The sequence below is a fragment of the Pan troglodytes genome, chromosome 8, assembly GCF_028858775.2.
Source record: "Pan troglodytes isolate AG18354 chromosome 8, NHGRI_mPanTro3-v2.0_pri, whole genome shotgun sequence".
NCBI lineage: Eukaryota > Metazoa > Chordata > Mammalia > Primates > Hominidae > Pan > Pan troglodytes.
This window is the reverse complement of record NC_072406.2, coordinates 125,727,978-125,740,436: the sequence shown is the minus strand read 5'-3', so window position 1 is coordinate 125,740,436 and position 12,459 is coordinate 125,727,978. Positions and strand designations below refer to the sequence as shown.

The window sequence follows — 12,459 nt, the reverse complement described above, 5'->3', positions numbered from 1 at the left end:
GGGGGTGGAGAGGAAGCAAAGAGAGAAAGAGAAGAGTGATAAGTTTGCCATGGAGGAGATGTCCACGCATGCTCACTTTCCTGGTGTCAGTACCCGTGAATGGATTAAGGTTGATTATGGAGGGGCAGGAGGCAGAGCATGCTTCTTATTTTTCCCACCTGGGGAGTCTGTACTAATCTGAACCCCCGGTGGGGTATTTTTATGGCCACAGACAGTGTAAATAGCAACAGCTTGCAGAGGTTGATACCATCCCAAAGGAAAGGTGTGAAAAGAGAAATCTCGGAGGGGTTTTCAGGTTGGCTCCCTGCTGCATTTTTCTCCCAGCTCCTCCCCACTGCTTCTCCTTCTCTCATCATCTCTCCTTGACTGTATCCTGCCACTCAGAGTCTGATCTGGTGGGTTTTGTAATGGACTTTCTGTGCAAGTCAGAGAAGTGCCAACCAGACAGAGACACCATGAGGGATGCCACCCTGCCCATCGCCCTTGCCACCTGCTCCTGACTCAGTGCTCTTTCCCAACAGGTGGCCTACAAGGCAGGAAATGAGCAGTCTGTCCATCAGTATACCATCAGCAAAGACGAGCCTCTCTTCCTGCAGGCCCGAGCCAATGCTGCAAATCTCAGCGAGGTACAGAGAGAATGAGTGGGCAGCAAGAACTCTGCTCCCCTTTGTGTATAGCCACCTGGTAAACCAAGCCCACCAGCCATGGCATAGTGTCTGTATCAACTGAGGTTACATACATCTGGTTGTTGTAAAAACAGCTCACCCAGCAGATCTGGCTCCTGATCAGTGTTTTAGGGGGAGAGGAGGACAGCTTTCGTAGGAATGAGCTAGTGGAGGACTTGAGCTGCTGATTGTATCCTGGGGTTGGAGGTAGGGGTTATTCTAGGTGCCAGAGTTGAAACAGCATAATCGTGGTAGAGGGGAGTAAGAGCTCAGACATTTGCTCCAAATGGTCTGGGTTTGATCCTCGGTTGCCACTTACTAGGTGTGTGACCTTGGGCAAATTCTTTGTTTCCAGGTGTCCCATTGGTAAAATGATACCAATATTAGTCCCGTCCTTACTGGGTTTTCATGAGGTTTCAGTGAGTCTCTATACATCAAGCACTCAGAGGCAAGTGCACAGTGGTAGCTGTTAGTCATGAAAGCATCCATAGTTCCAACTTCCCCTTCTCTGTATCTTCTGGGGAAAGTGTTTTCTTGGCTCTCCCTGCTTAGCTCCCAGGTCTTTGGGTTCCTCATCTGAGAAATAGATGGGGAGGAGAATTGGGAGGAGAAACAGAGGTTAAATTGATTCACATGTAGAAAGGGAAAGGAGGCTTGCAGAAGAAAGATCTTGACATTTGGAGATAGGAGCAGGAGAGAGAACAGGAGGCACAAGGAAAAGACCCAGGTGGACTAGAGGCTGGGGGAAGGCGGGAGGAAAGAGAAAGAGGTGCAGCTGGAGCCGCTGCTGGCAGGGTGGGGTGTGTGGACAGAGATGGAGAATAGGCTTTTCAGAAATGTCGCTGTGTTGTGCGATGTTATCCTGCCTTTGGCATGTTTTTGAGACTTCCACGAAAACTCCTAGTATTTGTTAAGGCTTCTGGAGTTTAATTTCTGCTTTTTTTGATTGAAGCCCTATGTGTTAAGAGGCCTTAAGGCAGGAAGAAGGCCTGGCTGTATTCAGACTACATGATTTCTATGGCTCTCAGAGAAGGACGTAATAATCAGTATTGCTTTCCTAGAATCATCATTAGAATCTAGAGTAAATGCTCTCACGTGAGAACCCTCTCACATGAAAACCCACTCACCTTCTCTCCTAAATCCCCTTAGAAACTGTATAAGAGCAGCTGGGAAAACCAGAAAGCAAAAGGGTTTGAGCTGCGTCTTGACTCCTTGACCTTCCTGGCAGCCAAAGCCAAGAGGGACCTGGCTAGCGAGGTGAGTCTGTCCCCACCTTGTACAAGAGACCGCAGAATCCTGCCTTTTTATACCTGGGAGATTCTCTGAGTGTCTGGGCAGGTTCTTAATCTCTCTGAATCTCAGGATTCTTATCTGTAAAATGGAGATGATAGCAATCACCTTGCAATGAGATAATCACATCTGTACCTATCTATTTAATAACTGCTTGCCACACACTGATTTTCAGTAAGTGATGACTTATTATTTGTAGTAGTAGCAAGAGTAAGAATCCAGATTTCTCACTTTACAGATAAATTGATGCCCAGAGACATTCCATGACTTTCTAAAGACGTTGTGGTCTGTTAATGGTTAATACAGGCTCTGGTGTCAGATAGACCTTGTATAAAATCCCACCTCTATCATCCATTAGCATTGTTACTTCAGGCAGATTGTTTAAACTTTAAAAATCTCAGTTAACTTGCTGGTAAATTGGTAATTGCAAAATAATGACAACGAAATGGAATGAACTGACGTACATGAAGTGTTGTACAGCCTAATGCAATCTGTTAGGAGTTGGATGTGAGAGAAGAAGCTTGAGCAAGGATGTATGTCAAACTCTGCTTCCTTCATCGAGAAAGTCTTGCTTCAAAAAAAGATCAGGTGAACCAAAAACAACTGGCTTGGTGATGTGGTTGGTTTACATTCTGACATAAGCTCTTTATCTTGTTCTTAGTTGGTAACATTTTACAAATCGGCGCTGGTCTGTGGATGCACTTGAGTTACACAGGCTTGTCCTGTGCTTGGTTTATACCAAGTGTTCGATAAGTGGTGGCAGATATTGATACTGTTGTTGTTGTCAGAGCTGAGAGTAGAACCGGAATCTACCACTGGCCAGAGCAATGATAATGTTGAAAATCATGCCCCACACTGGTGCCTTCTGACAGTTTTCACAGCTTTTTCATATTTATTCTTGCTTCTGGTCCTTGTTACTCTCGACCTAGTGTTACTTTTCAAACAATGTGCTCCTTTTTGCCCCTCATACTCCCCCAAATATGTATGTACTCCAGTTATCTTTTAATTTGAGTTCCTTTCATGAGCAGCAATTGTAGTTTGGCTATTCTGTATGCTTCTCATTTCACGGCTACTTTTATTTATAACCCTGAGTTTTCTGGCAGCTGAGGTGAAAAGGGAAATAATAGGTAATACTATTTTCTTTCACTGATGAAAGAAAATGTATCGGATGCTCAAAAAGGCAAACTTTCATATGATTCTAATTCTAATAGGATTCTGTCCAATGGCTTTGTTTTAGCTCCCATGCATGGAGTCTGAAGCCTAACAATTCCTTTAGGAGATTCTAATGTATCCCTGCTCTATTCCTCTTATTTAGGTGAAGTACAAGGAGGATTATGAGAGATCCAGAGGGAAGCTCATTGGGGCAAAAGATGTACAGGGAGATTCGCAAATGAGCCACTCACTGCAAATGTCCAAGCTGCAGAGTGAGCTGGAGTACAAGAAGGGATTCGAGGACACCAAATCCCAATGCCACGTCTCCCTGGACATGGTCCACCTCGTGCATGCCCGCAAAGCTCAGCATTTAGCCACAGACATAGGCTACAAGACAGCGGAACATCACTTTACGGCTTTGCCCACAGACATGAAAGTGGAATGGGCCAAGAAGGCTTATGGCTTACAGAGTGATGTAAGCTCTGTGTGAGTGTGTGCACTTGTTTGTGTGTGTTGTGTGTGTGCTAGTGCAAGTGTTTCCCTAAGCCATTCAGTGCAACAATTTATGCTATGGGACACCTGTTTCTGGATCCCTAAGTGGCAACACTTTACTTTGCTAGTGGTTTAACTTTTATTCAAACTAGACCGATTTTAGATTCTGTACTAACACACAGAAGAAATCATAGAGTTACTTTTTCCTTCTTGGAATTCTGGACTACATATGTTTTCCAGGTTTCTTTTTATTGCCAGAGGGGAGGTATCTTTGTGTCATTCCTAGTGGTGGCCTGCTAGGGGAGAGCATCGCTGATAACTCACCCCGACTTTGATAGTCCCCATTTTTGGAATGGGTGGGTTGCTAATTTTCAATAACCCTTTCCCTGTCCTCCTTATCCTCCCCTCCCAGTTCTACTTTCTGTCTTCAGGTAACTCTTGCACAAGAATGGGGGTGAACTGAAAAGGCAGGTCAGCTGCAGCCAGACTGTCACACAGGAAGGTTGTGTGTGTGTGTGTGTGTGTGTGTGTAGACACACCCTTCCTGGTAGAGCTGTTTCATGATAGATGGTGATATACTAGTTTTAGAGAAGTGTCCATTTAAATGACTTTCCATTAAAACTACTCATTCAATGGCAACTAAAGAAATGAGAAGAAATACACCCTGCCCCCGCACTGAGGTGGCTAGGAAGGAATTGGCACTGTGGGAAGCCTCCGCTGCCTTGTGAAATTCCCTCAAATAGCGCCCGCCTGGGTTCTGTTGTGAATTCTCATTTTCTTGTCCCCCGTGTGTCATTTTAAACAAGAAAACTGGTAATGCAGACAATGGGGACGTGCTTCTTTCCGAGTAGACTCGTCCGTAATGAGGGGCAAGGTTGGTTTGGCCCCTCCTGCGTCACCCCCAATAGTGTTGGATGGGGCCTAAAGCCACTGTCTCAAGGGATGGTTCCAATTAAAGGGGGAATTAATTGACTTTTGGGAGCCCTACCTGTGACTGTGCAGAAATGCATAAGACAAAAGTGGCATCTAATTTGACTCAGCTGGCACCAAGGCTGTGTTGGGAGCCGCTAATAGCCCTTTAAATGTCTGTGCACCAACAATGGCCTGCTTTTTTTTTTTTTTCTTTCTCCTTTGTCAGAACCAATACAGGGCAGATGTGAAGTGGATGAAAGGCACGGGCTGGGTCGCCACCGGGTCATTAAATGTGGAGCAGGCGAAGAAGGCAGGAGAACTCATTAGCGAGGTGAGATTTCCTGACAGCCTGTAACAGGCCTGGCTGCATTAGGCGTGCGGCGTCTCTGTATAAAATTAAAATAATTTCCACTCAAAAGGCAAAGAAAAAGGCAAAGCCACATGAAAGACCTCAAAACCCAGACTAGGGCTGGTAATTAGAGGGAAACCACATACGAAACACACACCAGTAGGGGCCCTGGCAAAAACAAAGTGGGTGACAAATGATATTATGAATAATAATGACAATCAAACAGAGCTCAATTGCTACCCACCAACTTACCTTTTTAATGAAGCAACACAGGAGAGATGATGAAAAGATACATTTATGGCACCCAAAAAGCCCTTTGGTGACTTTAGGCACATTTTCTTCCTCTCCCTTTCTGCCACAGAGTCAACAGTTTTTGAATATTCACGTGGTGGCCACCATGTGACATGGTTCTTTTTTGAGGGAGGGTCTCACTTCAGTTTACTCAGTTCTGCCTACTTATAGCCACCTTGGCTGGACCCTACAGCACCCCTGCTTGTGAAAAGAGTCGTTTCTTCGTATTTCAGGACAGTGTCAATGAGCAGCTCTTTCTGAGTTTCTCAACTTCGGCACTACTGACGTTTTGATTTTTCTTTGTTGTGGGGTTATCCTGTGCCCCGCAGGATGTTTAGCAGGACGTCCTACAAGGATGTCAGTAGTGCCCTCTGTGACAACCAAAAATGGATCGAGACATTGCCGAAAGCCCCCCAGGAAGCAGAATTGTCCCTGGTGGAGAGGCACAGGACAAGGCTCCCAGGAGGCTGGACACCATCAGACCACTCACACCCATGCTCTTTATGTTTGCTTGCGGGGAGACTTGATCAGAAGCCAAGTGACCATTTGCCTAGTTGTCTTCAGAGTAGGCCTGGTCTTTCTGGACTTTTCTGGGTGGGGAGGGGACCATAATGGCCATAGTCCCACAGGATGTTAGCTTTGGCAATGAGCCTCCTGGATTTTTTTTTTTTTTTTTTTTTTTTGAGGAGTCTTTCTTTCTGAACCTATAGTTAAAATAGAAAGACACCCTTGTTGGTTTTTCAAACACACCTGTCCAGCATTAGTATTTTCCCATGAAACGGCATTCTCACTACCTGGCACAATGCAGAGGTGACTTCAAAAAGTGGCCTTATGCTGATCAGCCTGATTTTTAGGGACCTTGGTCAACACTCAAGGCTCAGAAGACCCTGGGAACTCCATGGGGATAGCACTGCTATAATTTGTTCATTCTAGTTCAGGAGAGGCCCTCTGGGAGGATAAATGTGAAGAACTCACAGGAATAAACATTTAGGTTTGAGGATTCATGATCCCAAACTCTCAATATTGGGCTCACTCATAAAAGGAAATGAAGACTAAAGACCATATTTGCATAATTTAGACTTCGGGGTGATTTCCTTCGTGTGTCTTAATCTGGCAGCCAAGGGATCTTCAGGGGACCATGTATCCCACAGTTGTTAGCCACCTCATTTTGCATACTTTCTCAACAAATTTGCTTACCCTCTTTGATGGGCTTCTCTCATACTAGTCCTCAAACTTTAGTAAGTAAGGCAAGACATCTTTCAGCAACTTTCCCCCCCATCTCATGTTAGGCTGTCATATTTACAAGTTATTGTCGAATTGGGCCACTTTATTTTATTTTATTTATTTATTTTTGAGACGGAGTCTTGTTCTGTTAACCAGGCTGGAGTGCAGTGGAGTGATCTTGGCTTACTGCAACCTCTGCCTCCTGGGTTCAAGAGATTCTCCTACCTCAGCCTCTTGAGTAGCTGAGATTACAGGCACCCACCACCACACCCAGCTAATTCTTGTATTTTTAGTAGAGATGGGGTTTCACCATGTTGCCCAGGCTGGTCTCAAACTCCTGATTTCAGGTGATTCGCCCTCCTCAGCCTCCCAAAGTGCTGGGCTACAGGCGTGAGCCACTGCACTCGGCCTGGGCCACCTTCTTAATTCCAGAGAGAATGCCCGGCACTGTTGAAAGAGCCACAAATGCACACACGCACACCTACGATCCAAAGCAGAGGTCAGAAAGCCTTTTCTGTGAAGGACCAGATAGTAAATAGTTTTGGCTTTGTAGGTCATATGGCCTCTGTCACAACTAGCTGGAAAATGGCCATAGGCAGCACGTAAGTGAATGAGCATGGCCATGTTCCAATAAAACTTTATTTACAGAAACAGGTGGTGAGCTAGATTTAGCTGGCTATTGATCTGTGTTGTCTTAAGACAACGCAGTGTACAAAAATCCAACCAGATAAAGAAGAGTGTGTTTAAGACAATTATTCTGCTTTGGAAAGCATAAACTCTATGATCTCACTGAAGTAATTATGGTTTCAGTCTCCTAAAAATGTACCTTGATTTTTAAAAAAGAAATTAATTTAAACAGATTTTCAGAATACTTCAAAATTGGGTATCTAGGTCTTTGCCAGCATTTTTGTGATTTTTTTTTTTTGCTTCAGTGTCTTTCAAACTGTGTGATGACTCCTTTCAATAATAGCACCCTTTTTCCTGTTATTGTAATATATTAAAGAATTATTTCCTGTGTTAACTGAACTAGGCTTTAATGTGACTGGACGGCATACACTCGCGGACTGCTGAATGTGAGGGTTTTGACTGCGATAATGTCTGTCAGTGTTTTTTTGTGGAAGGAAAATAGAAAGCTTAAATGGATAAATGTAACTCTGAATGCTCTTTCTTGCTTAGAAGACCCAAACTAAGATATGTAAACAACTGCGACAAAGTATTTGAAGCCTATAAAAAGAATCCTTTTCTAAGTGTGTATCCTACAGTATTTTACTAGTATAACCTAATTTTGAGATGTTTTCTTTGCACCAGGTAGAAATACTTTAATGTTAATTGACATGAGGTTATTCTTAAATTGAAACAAATATTAACCTGAAGGCACCTAGGATATAAAGATGGAGGAAGCAGAATAATAATTATGTTCACAAATTCACTCTAATCTCAAGCAACCTATGATTTTCTCTTTCAAATGGCATGAAAGAGCAGCACAAAATTCACAGCTTTGATCTTTTTCTGCTCAACAGAAGAAGTACCGTCAGCATCCAGATGCTTTGAAGTTTACCAGTATTAAAGACACTCCGGAGATGGTCCAGGCCAGAATTAGTTATACCCAAGCAGTGGATGTAAGTGATAATGTATATACATTATGACTCTAAGAGTGGGCTCTTCTTTCAACACTGCGATTGAAGCGGAGGGGTTCTTGGGTTTGCTCCTTCTGTTGTCCTAAGGATGAAGGCGCTCCCTGTCCTTTGCAGAGGCTCCCTTAGCGGGGGGTGCTTCCTCATTAGGATGCAAATGGGGGTGTTACTGCACTTAGAATGCCAAGTGGAGCTCCACCACCCCACTGCCCCAAGATGCTCTCCCTCCTTGCCATTTGCCTGTCTCACAGATTCATTCGTGGTGAGGCTGTTTTCCCCTTTCCTTTTGTCTGAAAGTGTTGTTTTCAGAACTGGGTGAAATTCTTGGTAATTGGAATCCTGACGCTGTGCTTAGAGCTCTTTAGGACCCAAGGGCAGCAATTGTTGCTCTATGAATTTCCCAGAGACTTTGAACATGATTTGGGTCTGATTTATATACATTAGACTAACTTTCAAGCCATTTCCCATACTCCTTTATGATGCGAAACCAAGATTTGACCCTTTTCCCTCTGTGGGAAAGGTTGGCTGGGGTGCAGGGTTGCAGGGTCGGCTGGAGACTAAGGTGAACGATGAGGTGCTGAAAAAAATCACTTTGTGATGTAGATTAACCCTGTTTGGCTGATTCTGCTAAGAGATACCCATGGATCTTTGTGCAGGGCAAACCTGGCTTTTAAATACCTTTAAACCATTCAACTTTCCATGGGGAAAATTTACAAACCTTGGGGGCATAGCTTTCAAAATCCTCTTCCTTGTTTCCCAGTTGAGCAAATGATTCTGGTTGCGCTTTATTTGACAGGCATTCTGAAACAGCCTGAGTGCCTGTCAGAATCTGGGATGGGATGATTTACAAGCTTATGGATTTAGGAATTTATAACTTCTTCATTATCAGCCCATCAGAATCAAACTGAATTCTGAGAAACACAGATAGTCAAACAAGAACTTTTGTATGAAGAAAAACAATACCTGTTTCTTCCTTACCCTAGCCAACTCTAGGGGGCACTGCTGTGATACGTAGAAACTTGGATACATCTGATAAGATTTGGGATGGAAAAGCCCTGTTTGGAAACTTTCTCTGGTGGCCGATGCCAACTGCATGTGTCATTATTAACTATCAGGGTATCCGAAGCTTGGGTCAGAGTTCTGGGTAAATAGAGTCCCAGACCCACCCAGGAGACAAGTCTTAGGGGAAGAATATTTGAGATGGGGGAACAGAGGAGGATTGAGATAGGGAGGAGAAAACCTCACCTACACAAGAGCCATCTTCTTTCTCACCTTCTGTATCTTGATGCCATCTCATAGCTGATAGTTAATCACCAAATTATTACTAGGTGTTAAGTAAACCTCGTTTTCTCATTTGACACCCATCTCAGCAGTTTACTATGAGTGGGGCGTTCACTGAGGGGAACGCTTCAGCTTGTCATGTTCTGAGCTAGGAAGCAGAACTTGGAAATGACATGCGTGTCACCGTGCTAGCTGTAAAATCTGGGTGGAGGCAGGGTGCCCGAAATCATGTCTCTATGAGGAGGTGGCAGTTGCAGCAGCTTGGACTCTTGAAGCGTAACCTGGCTGATGGCTGCATGGAATGGGGTCTAGGTTTCATGCAAAACCTCCTTCCATCCACAGAGATTATACAGGGAACAAGGAGAAAACATAAAGCATCATTACACACCGACTGCTGACCTCCCTGAAGTCCTGATGGCCAAGCTGAATGCCATGAATATCAGTGAGGTGAGGCTGACCCAAGGGGCACGAGTTTTAATGACGGGAGAGCGGGGCTGGTCATGGGCAGGCACACAATGCCCTGTGCTCAGAAGCCCCTGAGCTGGTTTCATGTTCTGCCATCACCACCTTGAAATATGTGATATTTTTGAACAAGGGGCCCCACATTTTCATCTGCACTAGGCCCTGCACATTATGTAGCTGGTCCTGCAGAAGAGTCCAGCTCATTTGAAAGAATGATCTGGGGACATTCTCTGCCTAGTTCAAAGAGCATTGGTTTGGAAGAGCTGGAAAGTGGGAACATCAGAATATAGCTGAGTATATCCAGTGGCTATATCAAGGGAAGACTTGGGGCTTAACTCCTCCTCTCCAAAATCTGTCAGCTCCCCTGCCCACCATTTCTGTTCTTTGATAGAGACATCTGACTTTTCTCTATCTGACATAAAGCACTATGCATATGCAATCTCATGCCTTCTTCCAATCAAATTGCTGCTTAGAAAAACTGTGTCTGTTTGACTCTAAAGCCTTTGCTTCCTCTCCCCTCTATGCCTCAACCCATCCCCCCCAACCCCATCCCCTGCCCACCTCCAAAGAGGTGGGCACGAGGCAGGATCCAACTCACGTGGATTTAGCTAAGCCACCATGATCTCTAACTCCAACTGGCCAAGGGAGGGAGGGGACCCACCACAAACCAGATTGCCAATTTGGTAAGCCAGAGTTTAGGAAACCACCAGGTCACTTAAAGGTCTTTCCTTGTGCACATCTTCCCGACAGACACGTTATAAGGAATCCTGGAGCAAACTTCGAGACGGTGGCTATAAACTGAGGTTGGATGCCCTTCCATTCCAAGCAGCAAAGGCTTCTGGTGAAATCATAAGTGATGTGAGCATTCACCCCCATTCCTGTGACAATGTTCAACACTAACCGGTTTTCACTCCTTTTGCCCGTAACTCCTGCCTTCTTTTGCCTGTGGATAATTCCCTGTCCTCTCTGAACTGACTGTGTCAGGGCAATGAGATAATGACCAGTGAGAAAGAACATATCTTGCAACAAAAAATTCCCCAGCCTGGGATACAAAGCCAAATGCTGGACTGTAAACATAGACCCTGGGCAGATGAAATGCACCCTCCACCAAGGTGTTCATAAAGAGAGTCCATGTGAAGAGATGGCTAACAATGCACCTACCTTCCTCCAGCGCGGGGCCGCCCACGTGCTAATGCATCCTGCCATTTCACAGCCGAGCCCTTTAGTCATTGGGAGTCTTGCATATGAAAGAATAGCCCTTTTGACGACTCCCGCGCATTTTCTTTTAACTCACCCAGTTACTGTCAAAAGAACAAAACATTTTCACCCAATGCCCACCTCTTCCATTCTGTGTCCCTTATCCCTGAGCTGTTCCTCTCTCCCGCTCTCTTTCCCTTTAGTACAAATACAAAGAGGCATTTGAGAAAATGAAAGGACAGATGCTTGGTTCCCGGACCTTGGAAGATGATATCAGCCTTGCACATTCAGTGTATGCGACCTCACTGCAGAGTGATGTAAGTGGGGGGAGAGGCATCAGCGGCTGCAGGGCCCCCACCTGACAATGCTCACTGCACAGCAACCTAACCTCATTTGTCCTTCTGGACGTGGGTATTGGTTCTGTTGCTAACTTGCTATGTGACATTGTTAAATCACTTGTCCCCTCTGGGCTACACCTTCCTCCTCTGTAAAAATGAGGTGCCGGACTGGTTGACCCTTTAGTTCCCTTCTGGGCTGGGCATTCTATAATTTTCACCAGTGGCCACTGGCCACTGGTCTGGATTTGACCCTGGGCTGGATTTGGCCTCCAGGGGTGTTTCATTTGGTCTGCAGAGTGGATTAATTGCAAATTTTTAAAAATGGAAAATTTTTTATAAAAGTGTTAAGCTTCTGGCCAGAAGCTGGACCTGGATTCCTTAAGGCTACAGTTGGTTGTAGTGGCTTCCTGACCAACAGCTCCACTTAGAACGGATCCATGCAGTGGGCCAGGCAGCCACCCTCCTCTTCACTTCCTGCTTTACTCCTTTATGCTACCTGCCTGGCCCCTGCTGGCGTCTGAGTTTGCAATGACCCTGTCATTGTTGGTTGTGACCCTCTGGAGGCTGGCAAATGTGTGTAGGCGCTGTCTCCTTGCACATATGTGAGTTGGCTAACATTGGTGATGAAAACTGTATCCAGCATGTTACAGAGGCTAAACGCTTTTATATACAGTGTCTCAGTTAGCTGTCAGACTATCTCTAGGAACTCCATCTTGTTATTCTTCCTTATTTTCTCATAGGGAAGTAGAAACTCTGAGTGATTCAGTCTCTTGTCCAAGGTCAGCTAGATAGGGGCAGAGCCAGGCCATGGAGCCAGCTCTACCTCTCATGGTCTTTCCACAGCTTCACGTGTTCTCTGCCATTTTGTATTCTGCCTCAGTTTCCCCATTCATAATTTTTTTTTTCCTTTCCATCTTGAGTTGCTGACCTAAGAATATGAGGTTGGATATGAACTGTCCTTGGCATTATGCTAGGGTGAGGACAGAATGAATGGAAGTGGGGATAGGAGGTCAGGGAGGGGTGGCCAGAGCAATGAAAGACAATGGAAGGACAAAGGAGGATGAGGAAGAGGTGGTGATTCTGCATCTGATTATTCCCAGAGTTTCCCAGACCTTTAAACACAGCTCCTCCAAGGACTATAGTCGAATCTATGGTCTGGAATGGGTCTTCCC

At 45.0% G+C, this 12,459-nt stretch overlaps 1 protein-coding gene across 5 annotated transcripts in view; it reads left to right on the top strand.

Moving 5' to 3' along the window:
• The window catches only part of NRAP (nebulin related anchoring protein), a 76,216-nt gene that overhangs the window by 39,475 nt on the left and 24,282 nt on the right, over positions 1-12,459 (top strand). For all 5 annotated transcript variants that reach the window (XM_054659909.2, XM_001148506.7, XM_009459266.5 and 2 more), the window contains 8 exons: positions 522-626; positions 1,815-1,922; positions 3,271-3,582; positions 4,738-4,842; positions 7,896-7,994; positions 9,633-9,737; positions 10,503-10,610; positions 11,153-11,266. In XM_054659909.2, the coding sequence (XP_054515884.1) occupies positions 522-626; positions 1,815-1,922; positions 3,271-3,582; positions 4,738-4,842; positions 7,896-7,994; positions 9,633-9,737; positions 10,503-10,610; positions 11,153-11,266 (1,056 nt within the window). The remainder of the gene's footprint in view (positions 1-521; positions 627-1,814; positions 1,923-3,270; positions 3,583-4,737; positions 4,843-7,895; positions 7,995-9,632; positions 9,738-10,502; positions 10,611-11,152; positions 11,267-12,459) is intronic.